Source organism: Parasteatoda tepidariorum, chromosome 1, assembly GCF_043381705.1.
Source record: "Parasteatoda tepidariorum isolate YZ-2023 chromosome 1, CAS_Ptep_4.0, whole genome shotgun sequence".
NCBI lineage: Eukaryota > Metazoa > Arthropoda > Arachnida > Araneae > Theridiidae > Parasteatoda > Parasteatoda tepidariorum.
Window position 1 is genome coordinate 31246527 of NC_092204.1, and position 24398 is coordinate 31270924.

A 24398-nucleotide genomic window follows, 5' to 3' on the forward strand; every position below is an offset into this window, starting at 1 on the left:
TCTGAAAACCTATGGATAACACTTTGCCTATTTAAAATAATTCTCATATAAATAAATTAATAAATACTAATTAAAATTATATTAAACTAAACATTAATAAACTTTGATTGTGGTATTGGCAGAGAAAATAAATAATGTATTATTTGTCAGACAAAATAAACAATATATTTCTTTCAGTTAAAATTAACGAAGTAAATTTAAAAATTCGCTGTAAAAACTTGAGCATTTTAGTCCGTGTTATTTTTGATAAAAATTTCATCACCCATAATTAGTAAAAATTGTCATTTCAAATAGAAAAAATTTTGAAATGAAAATTGCTTCATTTAACAAAATATCCTGCATTTTTCATACATTGTGTTTTATTAGATTTTCTCTTGGTAAAAATTTCGGTTTTCTTGTAAAAAATATCCAAATTTTGCATAAAAATGTTATTAGATGTATTCATTTACTGTACTCATATTTAATTACAATTAGATGTCACGTGAAATAAGCTTGGAAAATACAATTCCCAGTTTATATCAAATTAAATTTATACAGTGATTCAGCAAGTAAAAGGTTCAAAAACATATACATAATTTAGCTCATGTTTTAACAAAATTTTAATAGCTGTATTATGTTTTTTAGGTATCAAACATTATATGTGCCAGATTTGCAATTACAATGGAGTAACACAGTCAGACTTGAACAGGCACCTGAAGACAAGAACCCACCTTTTGAGGTCCAGAAATGTGTGTGCATGTTGTGGAACAGGTTTTCACACGCGCAGTCTGTCAGATGAACATTATAAGAGCTGCCACCTGCAGCAGGCAAATTCAAACAATAACACAGAACAGAGTGCTAAAACGCAACCTGAGGCTGCTCCCACCAACACCACCAAGGTATCGACGTCCAACAACAGAAATCGGGTGACACGCCTGCAACAGTTTAGAGCACCGGATGAGAAAATCAAAAGTGAGCTCTACCAGAAACTTTGTGACCTGAATAATATGGGGCTTACGTTAGGAGATTTCTTGCAGCAAAATTCCACTGCTGTGAACTTTGAGAAATAAATCACGCACAACATTCCAACAGAGAGATATATTATGAGTATTCAAGTTAAATTGAGTGCTTGATAAGATTCCAATAATGATTTTTTCCCTTTAAGATGTAACTATAAATATTTTTAAAAATTTCAAAATATTTTATTGTTCATATATCGTACCTGGTTTTGTATGGTCTTTCTTTTTGAATAAGGTGTTCGAGATTCGCCATAAAAATGCTTGCCAAAAGAAATGGTTTCTTTTGCTTAGATATTTTGTGCTGTTAAAAAAATATTTCATTCTACAAATTAATAACTTATAAAGCATAAATAACAAAACATATATATTAAATTTATATGAGCATTTGGTATGAAGAGCTTCTGTGGCATTTTACTTTTTCAATAACACATAAATACTTTAATGTTTATTTTAACTTAATTTATATGATGCAACCCTTTTTGCTATGATTTTCTCCTTTTAAAACAACAATAATAATAAAAAAAATCTATGGTTCAACGTATTGGCTCAAATAATTGTTCCTTTGCCCAAGCAGGATGGTACGTAAGGATGTTACCCATCATATCGGCACACCATTTTGTTGCAGCCAAATTAATTTTAAAATTGTATTTTAAGAAAACAGAATTTTAGATGAGATTATCAAAATATAAAATTTTGAGTGATAGAGAAAACAGTTAAGGTTAGTAATTTCTGGCTGAGAATTCAAGATGAGCTTGAGTTATTAAAATTAAATTGGAGATCAAAGGTGAATCAGAAGTCGTCATGGAGAAATCTTCAAAGGAAGGCATTGGCTCACATTGGGCTGTCTGGCCAACTATGATGATGAGTTATTAAAAATTGAATTATAGACACTTGAGTTATTGAAGTTCAGTTAAACTTAGAAACAGTATTTAGGCTTAAGAACTTGAGTAAAGTCTGCTCCCTTGTATGAATTTTCAGTTATAGCAAAAGGGTTGTAAAAATTTATTTATTGGTATATATGGTCAATACTTTTCATATATTAAATGCAATAATTGGTGATAGTTTCTAAAGTATAGTGTTATTTAAGATTATAAGTGTGAAATCAATATTTTTATGTATAACACATTTTTTTCCCAGATGGCAAAAATGTATAGCCGTCCATTGCAAAATACGTAATATACATGACGAAGAAATGTTCTCTATTTTCGCAGTGTTACTTTTTGAAAATCATTTAGGAACTGCTCAAGCACCATTATTTCTCATGTTATTGAGAAGTATATTGATCTCAGAAAAATAAATGTGATCATGCACAATTTATGTGTGGTCTACTTTAAGAACAATTTGTCAAAATTTGACAAATACTCAGGGTATTTTCAGATCCACAGTTCACTGAACTGAAAACAAAATTTAGGAGACATTACACTGGATTACTAGATCTGCAGCTATAAATTATTTAAATATCTTCGATTTAACTTATATTTGTTTAGTTGCAGTGATTTCACAATTAAAAAAAATTAGAAATACATTGCAATTTAGTAGCTTATAAACGGAAAAGAAAGCATAAAAATTAATATTTATAATTTGAATATTTAGAAATACTGTACAGAAAATACATAAATTATTAATGAATTTTTATTTAGAAATAAATAGAGTTAATAGGTAAAGTTCCAAAGGGCAACAATAATAAATTATTTATTTTCTAATAGACTGCTCTTTAAATGAGCTTAAAGTAACGGAAATATGAAACAGATATATAAAAATATCTTTAAAAAGTTTTAAAAAGGATTCACCATGAATATTTAAATGGTAATTCTAAGAAATAAGACATTTGTTTGTCTTATCCACCTGTAATAGATGAGGTGACTCATCTACCATTTTGGCATTAACTATTTCCATTTTCCCCAAGTATTAGTATATAGCAAGTTTGCTCTAAATTCTATGAAAAAATCACATAGGAATTTTTTAATTGATAATATACAGAATTAAGGCAGATTTTGTAGGATTTTAGTCTAAATTAGCAACTCAGTCAATTAAAATCAACAATTGTATTATTCTACTAAAATCCAAATTTTAATAATGGCAACTATTTAGGATGGAAAGGGTTTAAATGTGGGTAATACGGATCAAGGCACAGCACTTTTCTGTCCCATGGGTTTACCCACCGTCTTGCCATGGTTTTATAAAGCTATGAATATTCCCTGCAAGTTTTTTGAAAACTTCGATGACACTAATGCTGTACTATCTTTGGCAAATTCAATCATTATCCAAGTTTGTTGCTCCTGTTTTGAAAACAGAAACAATAACATCTTGACAATATTATATTAGAACAACAAACACAAAGCTCAACTTCTCATCACATCAGTGTGTGATATTGGAAGCAAGAGTCTATTTGCTTTAAGATGAGGCAGGTATGTAATGTGCAGTATGAGAGTTGTGTTATATAATGCTTCTACAGCAGTGTTGCCACTGTTAAAGTTCATGTATGAAATTTGCAAACAAATGTCATGGAATAATGGGCCTAGTTTTCTCCTTAATGGCTGTGAGTCTTATCTTTTTCATTTAAGGGCCTACTGTCTAGGCCTACTTGTATCTAGTAAGTGATTTACTTGATAAAAGTTAAAGAATTAGAAAAATTTGATAAAGAAATTTATTTGGAGACAATTATTTTAGCGAATCTTCATTAGCGTGTGAGTAAAAACTAATAATATTAAAAAAATAAAATTAGTAAAACAACAAATTTAGGTATTAACGTAATACATAATTATAAATTGTCTTACTTTTTCTATACAATATTGTTAAAACAGTATTGTCACAAAATTATTATTTAAACTAACCATGATCAATCATGTTGTTAACTAATTATCGTAACTAAAATTTTGCTAGGCTTTTATACTTTAAATTCATATAAACGATTCAGATAATTTGAATTTCCATCAATATGAAATTTAGTTTTCTTAAAAGGTCCTAATAATACTTAAAATATTGAATTAAGTTGTCTTTAGTTCTAAACTAAATTAGATGTAAAAATTTTTTTTCATCTGTAAAATAAAATAAGTACAAATTATTTTGCTAAATTTAAAGGATTTGGTCACTTAAAATAAACTGGATAAATTTTTCATGACAATATGGCCAATACATAATATTTTCACATGAAAAAAAAACAACTTATAATTTGTGTTATTCTCAATTTTTAAAAAATTAACAGTAAACAATTTCATTTAGTTTATCAATGTACTTTTAAAATAAATAGACAATGTATTACAGTTTACTAATAAGTAGTAAACTCTGAGATTATGGAACTTTTAAACAGAAAAACAGTTTTGAGAACTTAATAAATAAGCTTCATAGATAAACTTTAATACATTGAAGCGAATATAATCGCAACAGTTTACAAAGGAAAAAAAATAATAATTGACAATGAAAAAGTGAAGAATTTTTTCATTAATACTATTCATAAATTCTCTTAATGCTATTTTTTGAAAATATTTTCACAATAATATCCAAACAGTTAAAATCAAAAATTTTGTTTAGTACATAAATAGCTCTATGAATTCACTCAATGATTTTAAGCATAATATTTTTAGCATCTTAAATTACAGTAAATTTGATTTGAACTTCAAGGTTTCCTCATTTATTCTTTATTATAAAATTTATTAATTTTATAATAAATAATTTAAATAAAAATTACGCTAAAGCCTTCATTCAGATTTTAATTTATTTTTTTGAAATAACATATAATACATTTTAAGTTTTTTCCCCCCTACTATTAAAGCATATAAACATATTAAAATTAATGATGATATATCCAGCCTCTATACTTCAAACATGGGTGCAAGTTGGAAAAAAGGCCAAGACTGAAAATTTTTTGACTGAAATACCTAACATACACAATACCCCCTCGACGTATGCAAACTATCTAAGAAAGCTTTACCATAATACATCAAGATTAAATACTGTACAAAAAATATTTATTCATCTGTCTTTTGATAAAATAACAACAGGACATAAGAAAATAGACCAATAACGTAGACCTAAAAAATATTTTTATGGACAGAAAAAAAAATTCCGATTTCCGTCTGCGAGTCAGTCTTGTTTCCGTCCGCGGACATTTTTGAAAGACGGGAATCCGTCCTGGGGACGGAAGACTTGCACCCATGACTTCAAATTATAACAATGATAATATTTGAAAAGGTTTTACAGTAGTTCCTATAAAACTTTTAGTTAAGGAAGAATAATCTTTAATTTTAATTTCAAAATAAAGAAATATAAGTTTTAAGTTGACAGAAAGCTTTTTGGGTCATTACAAATCAAAAAATAAAGAGAGGGAGAATCAAGCAAATGTTCGTTTAAAGATGGGCACTAAAATATTTTAGCGTTGACGTGAAATTGAGTTAAATAGGGTGAATTTAATTAAAAGATATATTTTATAATTTAATTTTTAAGTATGTAGGACTCAAATATATCAAACAATACACATAAAAAACTATAAAGAGTTGACTCAAAAACATTCCAAGGTGACCACAAAATCCCTGATTTTCCTAGACTAATTTTATTACTTATAAATTTTTTTCAGTTATACCTAGTTCTTACACATAAAATATATTACAAAATACTTATAACCAGCTATTAGTATTTTATTAATTATAAAAACAAGTTTTACAAGACTTATTTTTTAGAAAAAAATCATGAACTTTAAGGCACCTCAGACTTAATTAATTTTTCCTGACTTCTTGTTTATTTCAATTGAATTTCTCGATATTTTCCTTATTTTTTGAGATAGATAAAATTCCTCGACTTTTCCATATTTCCTATTCTGTGACAACCATGCATTTTTAATAATAGTTTATGAATGTGTTTTATCGTAATTAAATTACAAAAATATGAATTTAAAAGTTAATGTTGGATGGGAAAAATTAAATAAAATAATAAGCTTATAAAACACCATGCATTATTTTTATATGCTATTGAAAATAATTATTTTATGGTAAAAATGTTTTAAACTACGAAAATATAATTAAATTTTTTCCAACTTTCAGTGGATAATTTAAAAAGAAAATGGTTTATTGCAGGATTAGAAAGAAAAAAAAATCATCTCTCATACTTATGGTTTTATATCAAAAATTAAATACTAGATTTATTATAAGCAAACTCTTAAATTTTAGTTTTATTTTATAGAAAATAGAAAACGTATTAAAGTCAAGTGAAAATATTAAGAATTTATTTCAGATAGAAAAGGTATTCAATTTCATGTTAACTTTGGATAGTTATATGAATAAGATTTCCTTAATAAGTACCTAATTCATACTTTAGAATATTTTTTGTTGCATTTTATTCACTGAAATCGGATCTATTACCAAATTTTAGATTTAATAAAGATTATAAGCATTTTTAAAACTTGAAGTTTGAAAAAGTTTAAAAAATGTTTACAACTTTTAAATTTTGTAACTAGGTTTAATAAAACACATTTCTGTAAATGAAATGAAACAAAAAATATTCAATATTCAAAATATCCAGTTACTTAATCTTCCACAAGTTAACACAATGGAAGTGGAATTCTTTTGTCTCTGAAGTCATGACTTTTAAACTATAAAATTATTTTATTCCAATTAGATACTAAAATAAATTTTAAGGTTTATCTTAGATATAATACAAAGGTTTCTGTCACTACCTTTTTTATAACATGATCATGATAAACTGGTGCTTTCATGCTTTAATGTATCCAATAGTTGTGTAATAGTGTTAACATTGATGCACAAATGCCACAATTCTGTCCATTTATTTTACTGTGTTTCATAAAACATTTTTAGGGAGCTTTTCAGTGTTAGACAAGTAGTCCGAAATACAACTTTTAAATGCTCAACTATTTATTTGCTCTTTACAATTTATGTGAATCCTCAAATATTGTTTTTTCCAAAAACCTTTTTACCTCAACCATATATATAGTGCTTTAAATTATTGCATTACTGTGTATATATTGTATATGTGAGTTATATTTGTGTTGCATTTGTGTCAATAGATGTGATAATTGTGTTCTGTGCTGCGATGTGATTGTAATTGTAGGCTTGATGACATATTCTTTAGATAAAGAAAGACATTGTTAAGTGTTATATAATGTAGAGATGAATTTTATGTACAATTTTATAAGATGAAGAGAACTACAACATACCTCAATGATTTAAAGCAATAAAAAGAATAAGGAAAATCTCCTGCTATTTCTTAATCAACATTGAGCTTAATAATTCATTTGTTAAATCAAGGTTTAAAAACCAGTTACATTGACACAGAAAAGTTACTACAGCCACACCCGGAATCTTTCATTTTCCCATATGCATTGTCTTGTTTTAACGGTCCTGTCACAAATGCTATTCATATAGTTAATAATACCCGTTTAGATCATTTTTGAAACTAACAGACTCCTACCTCCATTGCTTAGAAATTCAAATTTCCACAAAAATATTGAAGCTAATTCACAAAATAGTAACTAATGATGAAGAAGATATAGAGGATTTCTTACAGTTTGGGTAAAATGCTTCAGACATCACATTTGATGTCTGAGGACATAACCAAGACTCAAAGTCTTTGAAACAATAAGAAACTTTCTATATTCATAGAAAATCAACAGCAATCTGTTACATATGTTAATGTGTCAGGAACTAAAGATTGTGTTCTAACTGAAATTTTGAAATATTTTAAATAAGTAAATATGTTCCATTCATTCTTCTTTTGCATCAAGTACATAATTTTTCAATTAAATTTTTTTTAAAACTAATTACTTATTAAATTACTTATTTTAAAATCCATTAGTTCATTATTTTCTTACATTTTTTAGTGATTGTGCGATATTTTAAGTTGACCTGCACCGCCCCGCAGTTATAGTTTGTAATGAATGGTCCCTGGAGAATTCCAATTGTTAACAATTAAACAATAAAGCTTGAATTTACTAAAATGTAAAGAAAAACCTTCTGTCACATTGTACTTCAAATGATAAGATTTTTTGAGATTGCATTTACTAAAATGTTAACTAGAAACTTCACCCAAAGTACTTCAAAAGTTAGACTTTCTGATACAGGGTTTGTACAATATTTAAGAAAGATAAATAAATAAATAGAAGTGAATTATCAATAGTGAATATTCTCTCATTTCAATTCCTTTGTTTTAAAAAGTCATGTCTAAAAAATTTAATATTTGGCATAGCTTTTAATTTTAAATAAGACTGTGGTAATCATAAATGTATTATGCATCTTTATTTTAAAAAAAATCATTAAAAAATTAGGTAATTTTAGCACAACTTTTTATTTTATCAAGATTTTTTTGACATATTACTTTTTTTATTATCAACAATAAAAGGGAGTCCTTACTGAAAGATTTAAATTAGAATTCTAGTTTTAATATGGATTATATATATTCAAAAGAGTCAAAAAATTTTGAACTGTCATTTTTATCCAAATTAAAAATGAAAAAAAAAATCAATTAAAAATCTACGATGAACACCATTTTTCTATATCAATCAGGATCAAACCCAAAATCAAATAATCACATATCAAAATGATTCATAAAAAACCTTAATCGCTTGGAGGGATAATATTTGTTATAACTTATACTTCTAATGATTACAAAATTAATATTGTTTATATTTTCTTTACAATGTTTGTTTATTTTGAAACAAAAAAAGGATGACCCTAACTACTTTTCTAAAATGATTCGAGTTTGGATAATTATATTTTATCAAACAGAATATAAAAACTCTCAATAACATAAATAAGCTGGGACCCAAAATTATATATTTACAGATTTTTATTTTTTAAAATAGTATTTTTATTAGAATAATCTTAGATCAATCAGATACATATCGAACACTCAACTATTAAAAAACAATAAGCAGGGCCGGATTAACCTATAGGCACACTAGGCACGTGCCTAGGGCCTACGAAATTCAGGGGCCTACGAAAAACTTGGGAGAAAAAAATTTGTTGACAAAAATAATTTAGCTTTAAAAACAACAAGTGTATTTTGCACAAAATTATGAAGATACAAATAAAAATATAATATTTTTCGGTAATAAATTATTTTGCAGAATCTTATGATCTAATATATTACTTTTTTGCGATTTTTGGATTCAACGAAATCTTGTATTATGCTGTCGAATTCCAAACTACGCAAAATGTCGTATTCAATAGACATAAGTGCGAGAGATGCCAAACGATCTTGATTCATTGTTGAACGCAAATAATTTTTTATAAATTTTAATCTGGAGAAAGATCTTTCTCCTTCTGCATTTGATCCAAGAATCGACAAATATATTCTTAATGCAATGTGAACGTTAGGAAAAGTATTCACAAGTTTATCTTTAATTTGAGCCTTCAACATTTCTTGTGCAGATTTATGCTCATACAAATTTGAAAATAGTAAAAATTCATCTACAAAGTTTTCCTCTAAATCGGAAGAGTAAATTTTCACCAAAAATGGTATTATCGATATCAACTGCAATATCGGCAGTATGTCGGTATTGCAGATAAAGTTAGATAAACAAATTCGTAAATTAAAACCCATATTAATAAAAATGTAAAAAAAATATATGCAAGAAAATTTTAGCATATATTTTGAAAAGAGGGGAAGGCCCTAAAACGGCTATGCCTAGGGTTTACGAAAGGTATTATCCGGCTCTGTGCCTAGGGCCTAAGAAAGGTATAATCCGGCTCTGACAATAAGGTATACTGGCCATGCTTTGCCTTTAATTTTGCTGAGAAATAAGTTACCATTTATATAAAATCAAAACAGAAAAATCAACTTCAAAAATTCCATCACAAAACAATTTGTTAAATTTTAATGATTTTTAACAATTTTGAAACGTTTTAGAAAGATAATTTTGTATTAAAACATAGTTTGTTTTGAGATTTTTAGCAAAAATATCTTTGTTCGTGTGTAATTTAAGTTAAAAGAATCTTTCCGCCTCAATTATTTGGTTTGCAAAAGTTCAAGGGACTTATTCTCATAATAAATAAAAAATACAGCATTTTTAATTTCTATTGCTTTAAAATCACTAGAAAATATAACACGTTCTATACTTTTAATAATACAATTAAAATTGATCCTAAATATTTCAAAAAAATTATACTCATAATATTACTAGAAAATGCAGATTAATACTTTAATCAATAATTTACTTCACAACTTCAATCAAAATAAAATAAAAATTTGTTACGAAATTTAAGTATATTATCTCCAATTTTTTTATTATTTATTAGTAGAAGTAACAAATAATATATTAATTAAAATCATAAAAAATTAATGTGAACAATATCCGAGATACAATAGTAAAATAACGTGAACAATAAGTAAAATTTATTTCATTTTGTGAAGCAACAAGAAATAAATTTCTAATTTCTATGCAATAATTTTTTTTGTTGTTAATTGTGAAGTATACTTTAATCAATATTTTTCTTCACAACTTCAATCAAAATAAAAATTTCTGTTACAAAATTTAAGTATATTATCACCAATGAATATATTAATTAATAGATATAAAGAATTAACGTGAACAATATTCTTAGTTAAATAAGATTATTTATTTCTGTGAAGCAATATATAAATATATATACATGAGCAGTTTATAAACTAGAATGCTATTTACAAATATCTCAACAATTGGTTCGATTACAGAATGAACTTGGATGTAAAAAATAAAAAACACAAAAGTCTATTTTTGAATACAGTTACCTATTCTGATAAAATCTTATTGAATTCAGATCTTGGATATTTTTCTAGATATTTCTGAATAAATTCACAAGTAACTTTTACTTTAAGATTTTTGTCGATGGCATATTCAAATGCAGCCTAAAAGGAAAGAAAATAAACTTTTTAGAACTTGCAAAATTCACGTATCAGTTTTACAACGCTAACATTGGCAATATTAACATAAAAAACAACATAAGAAAAAACTAGTATATCTGAGGCTATAAAATATCAACATTATGAACATTTTTCAGATGTAATCCCATGAGATCTTTTTTAATTAAAAATTGTGAATTTATTATTGATTCATAAAGTGCCTTACTTTCACACATACCATTTTTTTTCTTCTTTTTATCTTTCAAGTCATGTGATTTATAATTTTCAGACATTTCTTTGTTTGAATTTGACTGTGCAAGCAATCATAAGACTGAATGAAGATTTTATTGAAATCTTAAATAAATGGTATTTCGTTTCAAAAAGACATTTTTACTGCACAGTAAGAATTTATTAAATAAATAAAGATTAAATTACTAACAAGTTGAAGATAATTTATACACGAAGTGATACTTGAATTATGTGAAAAAGATCATTAAAAAGTTCTCATTAGGAAGGGCTAATCAACAAATAAAGTATAATTCTCTTCAAGTTTCATTCTTACTTCACATTTAGCAATTATTTCATATGAAAAAGTGTGTCCAAGCAGGGGAAATAAATGGATATGCCAAAGCAAAATGAAAGTTATATTAAGAATCATTATACAGAATGCAAGAAATTGAATAACCCACAATAGAAGGGCTTCACTCTCAAAATCTTGCAAACAAGTCCCGTTCCGATGAACTCTCGAATCACATGCGAAAAAGGAAACATTAGCAATTACAATTGGTCTATTAAATAGGTTAAGACAATTTTTCCGTTTTTGTGGTTTGGTTTAAAGGAAAAACTTCAAATGTTAATTCTTATATGTTTAAATCTAAAAATAGAAAAAATGTCAGGATGTGAATAATAAAGTGTGAGAGAGCTTTTAATTTTCAATAATAAATTAAGAAGGAGAATTTAGATAAAGGAATAATATATGAGTTTTTAATGTTACACCCCTTAGCAATATTTTAATTACCACCTAAATAAGTAAAAATAAAATAATCTATATGCAGAAGCACAATTAACATGCAGATTAAAATTAGTGATATTAACATATAAGCAATACATAAAAGTAATATGAATTGTAAAAAACACTTTTGTAAAAATGGTAAATAATTTAACATACTAGTGTTACTAATTTAACACACAATTTACTGTAAGTAAACGTTTGAAGGCCATACTTTTCAATTAAATGAATTTTTTTAAAAATAGTAATCCAGGCAAAATATAGTTTTTCTGACTATCTTTCAGTTCAAAGTCGTTTGTTCATATTTCTTGATGATAGTTTTTCACCAAAAAATGCTATTTTTCATTCTTACAATTTTCAATAAGCATATTTTAATTCTGGATTCCGCAATTAAAATAAATCCTGTTAGGTTTGAAATAGCAGTGTGGCCGAGCAGGAGAAATAAATGGGTAAGCCGAAATAAAATAAAAGTTTTTATTTAAAAACATGAAATCATTGTATAGCGAGCAAGAAACCGAATAATCGCATTGCTTCACTCTTAAAAGCTACGGAAAATCTTACAAACACGTCCAAGCAACTCTTAAATCACATGCATAAAGGGAAACGTTAGTAATTACAACTGGCACATTAAATCAATCAAGGGAATTCTTTGGGTGTCATGGTTCTGTTTGAGGGAAAAACATAAAATGCTAATTCTTGCATACTTAAATCTAAAAATAGAAAAAATAAAGACAGGATGCGAATTTTAAAATGTGAGAAAGTTAAGGTTTTTAAGTTATGTTAATTTTATGCTTAGTTAAGGATTCTTATGCTACCTACATATATATATACAGTGGGTGATCGGTTAACGAACAGATCGGTTAACTAACAAATCGGTTAACGAACACTTTCACGNCTGTTAGGTTTGAAATAGCAGTGTGGCCGAGCAGGAGAAATAAATGGGTAAGCCGAAGTAAAATAAAAGATTTTATTTAAAAATATGAAATCATTGTAAGGAGAGCAAGAAACTGAATAATCGTATTGCTTCACTATCAAAAGCTGAATCTAGGGAAAATCTTACAAACAAGTCCCAAGAAACTCTTAAATTACATGCATAAAGGGAAACGTTAGTAATTACAATTGGCACATTAAATCAATCAAGGGAATTCTTCGGTTGTCATGGTTCGGTTTGAGGGAAAAACATAAAATGCTAATTCTTGCATACTTAAATCTAAAAATAGATAAAAATAAAGACAGGGTGTGAATTTTAAAGTGTGAGAAGGTTAAGGCTTTTATGTTATGTTAATTTTATGTTTAGTTAAAGATTTTTATGCTACATATATATATATATATAAATTCAATTTAAGATACATAATGCAACAAGAATGAAAACCGAAGAGAAAAAGAGTAAAACACACACGATTTCAAGTCACAATAGCGCAAAGCTGCTAATATTATAATTGGAAAAATATTTGAAGAAAATATAAATCAAAATAAATTTTTACCTGAGATAAAACTGAGAAGAATAATATAACAAGAAAAATCCAAAAAGCAAAAACAGGAAATAGCATCTAAAACATCATAACATTGATACTATGGTAGACGTACCATAGCATAAAGCTAAGCATTACTTCCCCTCGGAAGGCAATCCTCTACTAGATCAGATACCTGTTTATAAATCCAATCGGGATACTATTATTCAAAAGTTTACGTAAAGATTTACAATTATTTAAAATAAGCATATCATTATTATAAATAAACTTAATGCGATTAATTTGGGATAAAATTACGTTTCTGTAGATAGTAATAAAAATGATACAATTCCAGTCAATTAATTTGTTGAGTGGAAACGGAAAGTAGTTTCTTTTATCAAAAATAACAATTTGATTGTTAGACGAGTTTGTAATGAATAATACATATAAACAACTTCAAACGCTTTACAAATTCATGATAACATAAAAAAAGAAAAAAAAATTCACAATTTTAACTAAATTCAATATACAGTTGCTCATTTTGTTTTAAATTGATGATCATACTATTAAATCATGCAAAAATTTAATTTTAAATGAAAATAATATAAAAATTTATAATTTGATTCAGCATTTGTTTAATAAAATGATTAAAATTTTTTTTTCAATAATTTCAAAATGAAAATACAATGAGATTTGAAGCTAAATATCTTTGACAGAAGTAAAATATTAAATAATCCTTATAGTCCTAAAATTTAACAAGTCTGAGGCAAATGAATTAATAATTTCATTTTTTTAAAAATAAAATTATAAAGAGAAAAATCATACTATTTTGAAATGACGATCAGTATCACATTAAATTGTTTAATGCAATTAGATGTTAAAACAGAAGAAAACCCAACAATTCATAATTTTTTTGAAAAAAATTTTACTTTTAAAATTTATTCAGTTTTTTATTTCTTTTTCTTTTTATAAAAATAACCCAAGAGTACTAAAAAATTTAATAAATCCAAAAACAAAAAACAGTAAAAAACCTTAAATATTCAATACAGTTAGTGAACTTTCCATCACACATGACTGTCCACAATTGAGAATTCACCGTTAAATCAAATGAATAAAAGGTAGACAGAATCTTAGAAGTGATAAAGCTATGTGATTTGTTGACTGCTCTGGATACACATGGAAATACTTTATCCGTGAAGGATACTCACATCAATTTCAAAGATACTGATCTATAAATAGAACAATATGAGAACCTCATCGGCTTGTGAGTGATAAAGACGTTAACGCTTCATCAGTGAAGAAAGAAAAATATATTTTTCAGTTGCGATTGTGGAAAAAAATTTACTACGTTTAGTTGTACCCTATATTCAGCAAAAATTCGAGATATACAGGATATTAAATATGCAAGAAATCAAACAGATATTACGAAATGTAGTACATGTGTACAAGAAAAAACTAATTCTTTGGAATCCAACTCAGTATATGTTAATGAGGATCCGCAAAGAATTCTCCAAGATATAAAATGTTAGGTGCTTTCATACCATATGGATGGTGGTACGCCGAAATGGATCACAGTTAAATTTAATAAACAGAACATTAAAAGAAAACATGCTTTTTACATAATTCCTGACAACAATTGATTCGACATGGCGAAGGAAAAATCGTATTTTGGATAAGAGAAAGTTAAGCACTTTTTACAAATACCCAAGGTAAAACAAGTCTGATACAAGGTAAGGAACAAGGTAAAAGGCCTTTTTAAAGGCTTTAAAAAACAAAATCAAAAATAAGCAGCACTAAGCACTTTTTAAAAAACACCTTTCATTGTTAAAAGAGATAAAAACTAAAAAATTAAAGTAATTATGGAATAATTTTTAACATGTTAGTAAATGTTATGTTAACAAGTTAGTAGACAATTGAAAGTTACACTATTCGGACATATTTATTAAGCTATCTAAAATCTTTTTTACTACCATGACTGATATGACACCTGTGACAGTCATTAAACTGAATTCAGATGTTACCATGAATGACCGAAATTAAGAGAATGTCGACTTTCACCGGTGAATGTCAACAATCACATAGTAGCTTTGGTAAATGTCTGAAATATTTGTTATATTTCCGATTTGATATTAATTTATTCGTTGATAATATTACATTTAATCGATATTTTAATATCTGCTGAGGATAGATTAGGAGAAACATCAGTGTTTGAAGAACCAGTTAAATGCATACTGGGCAGTGGCACCTTGACTTTAAAAAAACATTGATGCTAGGCATACCAGACAATGGCACTTAACTAGACCTAGTATATATTTTGGACATTTACCAAAGAGACTATGTTATTGTCAACATTTGCCGGAATAAGTTAACCACCAATTTCGGTCATTCACAGTAACACAGATAAATAATATTTTTACACTGAATAACATAAAAATAATTATTTGGTGTGCAGGAAAGCAAGCAGTGGAATTTTGAATGCATTTAAGCATATGTAAATTTCACACAAAAATTTTCTATAAGAACATCTCTTATTATAATCTTTTATGTAAATTTATAACAGGATAGAGTACAAAACAGTGTCTAACAATAGTAGACAAGAAATCATGACGTTTCGTTTCAAATAGAGATTTCTATAATTTAATTTAGCGCATATGCACGTAAATAAACACATATCTAGTAAAATTTAAATTTTTAAAAAAGATTTTGTTTAAAAAATTGTTAATTATACACACAAATTTTTTCTTAAGGCACAAAATAAATTTAACTTAGTAGAAATCTCAATAGCTTAAACTAAAACTTAACTTAAACTTTTTTTCCAATAACAAAAATGATTAATTTAAAAAAACAGTTATTAAAAAAAATATTTTAAAAATATGTTTAGGTATTTTTTATCATTTAAAGACTATAAAAATACGCAAAAAAGCTTTTAATTTCATCAGCTTGGTAATTTAAAGATAATTAATAAAATATTTTTTAACTATAACATAATAATTGTAAATGAGTAATAAATTAAAAGGCATATTATACTATTAAGGTAACTTTAAGCTGTGAATATACTGGAGTTTCAATAAATAATCTTTAAATAACGTTTAAAAGTGAACAGTTTTAAAAAGAGTTAGCATGATTTGCGACGTCATATAACATATACTATTAAACATATACTTTTATGCTAATATAAATTAAATCGCAATAATTGTTTTAAAAGATATATATATTTTGTACTGAGCACAGGGTTTTGATGGAATTGGAAATTAGACTAATAAAACAGTACAGAAAATATAGCTAATTACAAGCACTTCATTACAGCTCAAATAACAGCCTAATAGAGCAAATCAGGTTTCAAAACCTCAGTGGGTCAATAAACTAATTCAAGTCAGAACACTACTGTGGTCACACGCAAACTAATACACAAGACGATGAAGCACACTCCTATTTTCGACATGATTCCAGTCGATTCTTACACGACTCCTTAAATATTAGCAACTATCGCTTTGAAACGCAAAGTTTCCAGAACTGCCATTCTGGCCGTCAAGTCGGTAAAATTGTCCCTAAGCTGAGTTTTCCATAGGAGAGACATTAGGTGTAATTTTCTCTCTAAATTTTGTTAAACTGACTTGTTAAATATTGAAACGTTCTAACTCTATTTCATACTGAAATTATTTCGGTACTGTTAAATGAGTTTACAAAAAAGAACCACCAGTAAATACTCTTTAAGGAAAACAAATAGCTGTGAATAGACAATTATATAACAATTGTCTATTCAATGTGTATAACAAATGTTAGGAAACAGCAGTTAACAGGAGACCCTGCCCCAGGCAGTTCATAAAAACTACACTTATTCTATAAGTCTAAAGTAAAAGCATTTTGAATAAATGGTTAAAGTAATAATAAATTAATAAATAAAAAATTCTACAATTCTAAATCCTATTCTCCATAGTATACATTGCAAAATGTAATTGTTAATAAATATCAATATTGTCAAAATTATCATCTTATGGACACCTCACAAAATGCACAATTTTTAAAACCTCAGGTAGTCTTCAATGAATAAACCACTATGTGTCCCTGTTTAGGATGGACACTCTAACTGGACACAGAGAATGCATCTAAATAGCTCTTTTGAATCTCATCAAGGCAGACACTCCATATTTTTTAATAAATTATTTTCTTTCTTTTCTGAATAATAAAAAAGTTTTTAAAAAAAGTGTTTTTTTATGGACAAAATAATAGAGTATAAAGAAAAGCATATAGTTTGGAGGATAGAAATTAAATAATTATAGTTTTTGACTAATGATTGATTGCATTTCGTTAGAGTTCTTTGTTCAATGATTGCATTGTGCCAAGAAACAACTACTCCTCTTTTTAAGAGATGAATAGAGAAAGATGCCTTACAGGTAAATTTTGCAACTATCTTTGTCATATTTCAGGGAGGAATTTCATATTACACACTTAACTCAGATCTATTTATAAGCATGACGTTATCTAAAGTGAAAATTTTCGTCCCAACAGCATCCATTTATCTGAGGTTTCACTGTACCGTAATAAATTATTTCTACAATTTAACAAATATTTTTTCTAATAAAAATCTGCAATTTTATCTCTTCCAATTTCCAAATGTGATTATGAATCTTCCAATATGTGATACGTCTTTTCATCAATCTGATAAAAACTTTCTTCTCCACCTAAGAAACCTTATTAACTAAATTTTCCCCCCACTTATAATATTACTAATGAGATTTCTAACAACTACTTCAATAATGAAATTAAAAATTATTCTTACATCAGCCAATAATTTGCCAAGTCCTTTTCCTTGTAAGGATTCAGGAACTATAGTGTGTTCAAGTTCAATAAGAGATGGCTTTAATTCATTATACTGCAAAACAGCCTTTTCTGGAAAATATATAATATGTAATTACGACAGAAATTTAAATTAAATAGTCATAATTTTAATAAATTTGTCAGGAAAGTACAAAAAATGTGTGACTCATCATTTATATTAAACTTTACCATTTATTGAAATGATAAATGGTAATTTACAGGGTATCTGTTACATTTAAGATTTTCAAATCCATGATTTTTCATGACTAATTCCAAGAATTTTTTATGACTTAACTAAGTTATTAGCATTATAATAACAATTATATATACAATTGAAATGATAGGTATAACCAAAACTGTTATACTCTGCATCTTCATATTTATTGATTTTAAATTTTTAAAAACAGAGTAAAGAAAGAGTTGAAGCAGAAAAAATACAAATGCAAAAAAAAAAATTTCTCCTTTTTTTCTGCAGAATTATTTTCTCAACATACTTTTCTTGTTCATCAGAAAGAAAAGAAATACCAGTGATTTTTCTGTTCTTATTTCAGAATAAAAAAAAAATTTGCTAATGACTGGCTTGCTTCAGCAAAAATTTTAAATTGATAAAATAAAAAAATAAAAATAATAAATAAATAAAATTCTGAAATCACAGAAGTTTAAAAGATAATTTGCTCTAGAATTGATGTTCTTCCTTTCATTTTTTAAAAGAACACTTTAATTTTTAAACACCATAAAAATATTTTATATTTTATTAAAATATGACTGTGAGTGGGGTTTTTGTTACGGTGGGGGGGGGCAGTAAATTCCATTTTAAAAATTAGATTTTTCTGCAACCTAAATCCATGACTTTCCACGATTTTTTTAAAAAAAATAGTTACATAAAATCATGACATTTCATGAAAAAATTTGTTCAATATCGAAATTCATGACTTTCCAGGTGCGTGGATACCCTGAATTTACCATTTATTACTCAGCTATCTCAATAAGGCATGAAATTTCAATTATGAAGATACTAGCTTGAATAAAAATTTTATTCGCCACGAATTTTACATCAATGAAAAAAAAATTTTGGAACTCTGTGAGAACTGTTTAATAACAAACCATAAATAAAAAATCGTAAAAACTTAAAAATTAAAACACATTTATTGCGATAATATTAAATTAATTTTTCCTGCTCAGCATTAGGCAGCAATGTTTCAGAAGCATAAATTTCATAAGTGAAAAGTGTGAAACACAGCATATTTTGTTCAATATAGAAGAAAAAAATTATCAGGGGTCTGTCTAGGTCAGAGGTGTCAAACTCAATTTTGCAGAGGGCCATATATTCAATTTAGAATATGTAGGCGGGCCAGATGCAAATAAAAAAAATTTACTGAATNGTAAGTGAAAAGTGTGAAACACAGCATATTTTGTTCAATATAGAAGAAAAAAATTATCAGGGGTCTGTCTAGGTTTTTCTGAGTGGTACCTATTTTGTGAAAATTTTGACATTATTTGTGAAAAATTAAAAATTATATTAAAAGATCGACACAAAAATATGGTAAAAATACAGATTTTCATTTCTTAAGGGATACAAAAATAAAATTCTAAGAAAAAGTATTTTGCAAAACTACCGTTTTTCCTAAAGTTGAATTTGTGAAGGTACCGCTAAAGGGTAGTAAATTCAGCCTGGACAGACTCCTGATTATGCTTGACATTAAAACACTTCCATGCANATTCGTAAGTCTTGCGCTATGTTTGTTCTTATTTATTTTCAAGACGGAAAACATCTGCTCGCATAATTAGGTGCTACCAAACATGCACAGAATGCGTGCTGCATGCTTTTTTAATTCCGGGTAGTTATCCAAACTCTTGAAATATTGTGTATAAAATGTAAGAGCATTAACCTTTTTAAATTTTAATACTGTCCGATTGAAGATTTATCAACTCCATTTGCAAATGAACTGGTGCCTGCGAAGCTTCAAAATTGAATGGATTGTTGAAAATTGGGAATTCCGTTTCATTCATTTTGTGGAAGTCTTCAAAAGGATTGTTGAATTCGTGATCAGATTTTGCAGAAGTTGAGAATATTGATCCAATTTTTTTTTTGGTTCATTGTGCCAAATGATTTTAAATGAGGGAAATGATCCAAAGTTTGATTCCTTACCTGATTTTCCCACAGCCTCAACTTTGTTTCAAAGGCTTGAATACATGAATACATTTGAGTGACAATCAGATTTTTACCCTGTAACTTTACATTCAGCTCAGTCAAGTGTTAATTCATATCTATCAAAAAGGCACAATCGATCCACCAATCATTGTCATAATCAATTGGGTTGCCATTTTCTAACATGAAAGCTTGAATGGGGTCAAGTAATGGAAAAAATCTTTCTAAAACTACTCCTCGACTGAGCCAACGAACTTCGGTGAAATAAGGGACATTTCACCGAATTTCACCGATTTTCGTCCAAATCTTGTAAAAACTGCCTGAACTGTCGGTGATTTAGTCCTCTGCTCCTTACAAAATTTACTATTTTAATTATAAGTTTCATGACATGGTCCATTTTTAAATGTTTGGATGCCAATGATTCCTGATGAATTTTACAGGGAAATCCCACAAAATTCCCTGATGTTTTCTGGTTCAATTTAGTTACAACGGCCGAATGTTTGCCAGCCATGGCAGGAGCGCCATCCGTAGTTGTGCTGCTAAGTATATTCCATTCGAAGATTTCGCTTGTTGCTGAGAAATGGCGTTACTGTCTATCTCTCTCGCTTGCCTAGGCACGCGGTGCCTTTGAAATTACTTATAAATGTAGTGTGCACATTTTAAAACTTCCGTAGAGAAATCGAGTGAAGTCTATAAAAGCTCTAAAAAACACGATTCTTCTTTCTGTGACACATCGCGATCATGGGCCGTATTGATATGAACCGGGGGACGGATGTGGCCCGCGGGCCGTATCTTTGACATGACTAGTCTAGGTTTTTCTGAGTGGTACCTATTTTGTGAAAATTTAGACACTATTTGTGAAAAATTTAAAATTATATTAAAAGATCGACACAAAAATATGGTATAAATACGGATTTTCATTTCTTAAGGGATACAAAAATAAAATTCTAAGAAAAAGTATTTTGCGAAACTACCGTTTTTCCTAAAGTTGAATTTGTGAAGGTACCGCTAAAGGGTAGTAAATTCAGCCTGGACAGACTCCTGATTATGCTTGACATTAAAACACTTCCATGCACTACTTCATTAAGATACAATAATGAAAACTAAATGAAATTTACTACTCAGCCTTAAATAATTTATTGCTAATGGCACAAGAAGATTTCAGGCCCTGTGTCAGAAAGAGTAAAAATCTCATGCAATTCATAAATGTGATTTTCAGAAATTCTCATACAAACAGTCATGGTGGCTCAGGGATAGAGCATTCACCTCCTGATGAGGTGAACAAGGTTCGAATTTCAGCGGTGGCTGGTTGTTATGAATTCTGCTCTCTGCTTGATCCCGAAGTTCTATTGTCTTCTGGGTTGAGTTCAAAATTACAAGGCTATAGAATTGGACATTGATAGTTGTAAAATAAAAATTGGGTCGCTTGTTCAATGCCGGTTATAAAATAAAATATCTTTGAGGGTAGCAATAAAACTGGTTGGTTTGGATTTTACCAAATGTTTTCTGTTAATGCTATTTTGTATAGAAATATTTTCCTACACAAATTTTTCAATGAATAGCAAGAAATAAAATAAATTTTTCTAGAGTAAAAAAAAAAAAAAAAACAGGTGAAGAAAACGTATTTTAGTGTTGTAAACTCCCAGCTGGGTATAAAAGTGGAATGTGAGTATACTGTGCCAAGCTTTAGCAATATTTTTATTCAAGACAATGAAATCCTGTCCTGCAGGAGGTGGTAACAAAAAGCATGCATGCATGCTTTGATATACAGGGTGTTCCAAAATTATCTTTACAACTTCAAAAATTCATAACTTCGAACATAAACAAGATATTTATATTCTGTCTTTTGCATGTATTACTGCAACTAATAAAGTTTTTTTTTTCAATAGGCTGAAAAGTTTTTAAGTGAGGATGTGGACACCACAACAGAAAGCTCAATGCGTCTCATGGCCGTATTCGTCTCAGGGTTCATAGAGACGAAATCAGATACACAGGTGCAACGGAACTTCAGGACAAATTTCCCAATCCAGACCCTCCATCCGTGCATGGCACACAAGCTTCATGAGCACCGGATCAGCATTGCATAAAAGTGGAGCCGGACGACCCAGCACAAGTCCAGAAAATGTGGAGCGAATACGGCCATGAAACGCATTGAGCTTTCTGTTGTGGTGTCCACATCCTCACTTAAAACTTTTCAGCCTATTGGAAAAAAAACTTTATTAGTTGCAGTAATACATGCAAAAGACAGAATTTAAATATCTTGTTTATGTTCGAAGTTATGAATTTTTGAAGTTGTAAAGATAATTTTGGAACACCCTGTATATAGCAGAGAAACTAGTTATTCATGTCATAGCTTTCATTGTTTAAGAAGCCTCTAAATTAAGCTTAAATGCAATTTACGTTTATGTCATGGATTTGAATGACAATAATAAAACAAAAACACAATTATTTCCTAATAAAACAATTGCAGCATTAACTTAATTCACAACTAGAGTGTTTTCAGATCCAGGTGAAGTTACACATAATGTAATATTAATCTTTTGTCAGTATATGATTGTATAATAAACTGCAAATATTAAAACTTTAAGAAATGAGGGAAATGAAATTTGCACAGCAATTTTCTGGTTACTAAATTCAGTCTCTATCTTACATAAGATATAGATTATAATAAAAATTCAGTATTTAAATTATGAGAACTGATTATTTTCTACTTTTATATATTTTTTATTATCATAAACCATTTTTGGCACATTTTTATTATTGCTTTTTTACCACGTGTCAAAAAGGAAAACAAATATTGCAACCCTACTAAATTCAAAATCCACCTTTATTAAGAGGATAGCTATTTTTTACGCCTAAAAAATATGGCATGCCTAATGGGCATGTCTAAATATGGCATTAATTTCATAAATAAAAAAATATGACATGCCTAAATCAAAAGTAAAATAGAGAAATAATCTCTAATAATTGAAATAGTAGTAAAAAATAATTCATCTAGGTACAAAATATACTGAGAATATATTTATTTTTTTATACTATACTTTTCACCAGGTTTTTTCTAAACTAAGCAAATTTTCGCTCAATTAACGTAACCCAAATTCTTGAAAAATTTCTAAATTTTACACTTTAACACGAATTTAAAATAGTGACAGCAAAACTTAATATAAAAACTTCAATCTCATTCAAATTCACTATCCAAAATGTAATAATTTCGATAATTTTTCTCCAACCACCGTCCTTATTTTTTTTATCTGTGTAGTAACAAATCTGTCAGATCCATTACTACAATGTCGACTATTAACTTCTAATATTATCTAACCCACATCAATTTTTTTTACATCTCACTCCACTCATCATTTTAAACATATTTATTTTGATAGCTAGTTATAAGTATTTTTAATCTAATAGTTTCATAATAAGAATAAAAAAGTTGAGAAAGATAATTTTTTATTAAGGGAAAGATAATTTTTTATTATTTTCAATAAATATATATTAATATAAGACCTGATCCTTCACCAAGTGAGAATTCTTTCATCTTACGGTCATGTTGCACTTGATATTGAGTACCATAGTATCGAGCCATTATCAATGTAGATATTTTCTTGCGAGTCACAATTCTTAACATTTTTCCTAAGAAAGAGAGAAATTTTTAAAAAACATTTAAGAAAATTTTGTCACATAAACATATATGGCACTTTTTTCCAAAACTATGGTATTAATTAAATGTGAGATTTTACATGATATTCTACAAATTTGAAAAAGGGGGATAGGAAAAATATCACTGGGTACCTCAGGGTTATGATTTGAACTATTTATCTAAAGCTTTTAAATATATTAAAATGCAAGTTTTTTATGAGAAGGCACATTTATGACTTTAATGATAAAAATCCAGATTATTTTAAAATTTGATGATTGTAATTAGCAAAAAAAAAAAAAATTTTTTTTCCCTTGAAAAAAAAACAATTTTCCCCCGAAAAAAAATTTCTTATCAGTTAGCTAAATATATTGTATTGTATTTGTGTATTGAATTGTTTTATGACAACATTTTAATTTCTTAAGAATTTGATGCAAAATACCTCTTAGAATTTTTAATATTGCAAACTAAATTAAACACAAATAAACTATAAATAAATGAATCATTTGGT

The 24398-nt window shown here is 27.6% G+C and overlaps 2 protein-coding genes across 12 annotated transcripts in view; one reads left to right on the plus strand and one right to left on the minus strand.

Annotated features, from left to right (window-relative positions):
• LOC107438301 (zinc finger protein Xfin) overlaps positions 1–7200 on the plus strand; it is a 92992-nt gene extending 85792 nt beyond the window's left edge. For all 5 annotated transcript variants that reach the window (XM_021146079.3, XM_021146078.3, XM_016050546.4 and 2 more), the window contains exon 6: positions 625–7200. In XM_021146079.3, the coding sequence (XP_021001738.2) occupies positions 625–1049 (425 nt within the window). In that variant the 3' untranslated portion in view covers positions 1050–7200. The remainder of the gene's footprint in view (positions 1–624) is intronic.
• LOC107438302 (protein NATD1) overlaps positions 1–24398 on the minus strand; it is a 31153-nt gene that overhangs the window by 2333 nt on the left and 4422 nt on the right. For 3 of the 7 annotated variants that reach the window (XM_016050555.3, XM_016050557.3, XM_016050556.3), the window contains exons 2-4: positions 23758–23883; positions 18067–18176; positions 10543–10832 (exon numbers count right to left, since the gene is read on the minus strand). In XM_016050555.3, coding sequence (XP_015906041.1) covers positions 10716–10832; positions 18067–18176; positions 23758–23878 — 348 coding nt within the window. In that variant the 5' untranslated portion in view covers positions 23879–23883 and the 3' untranslated portion in view covers positions 10543–10715. Of the gene's footprint in view, positions 1–783; positions 915–1156; positions 1300–10542; positions 10833–18066; positions 18177–23757; positions 23884–24398 lie in introns of those variants that run through there. The other 4 variants (XR_006225648.2, XM_071178353.1, XM_016050550.3 and 1 more) reach the window with 4 other exon arrangements.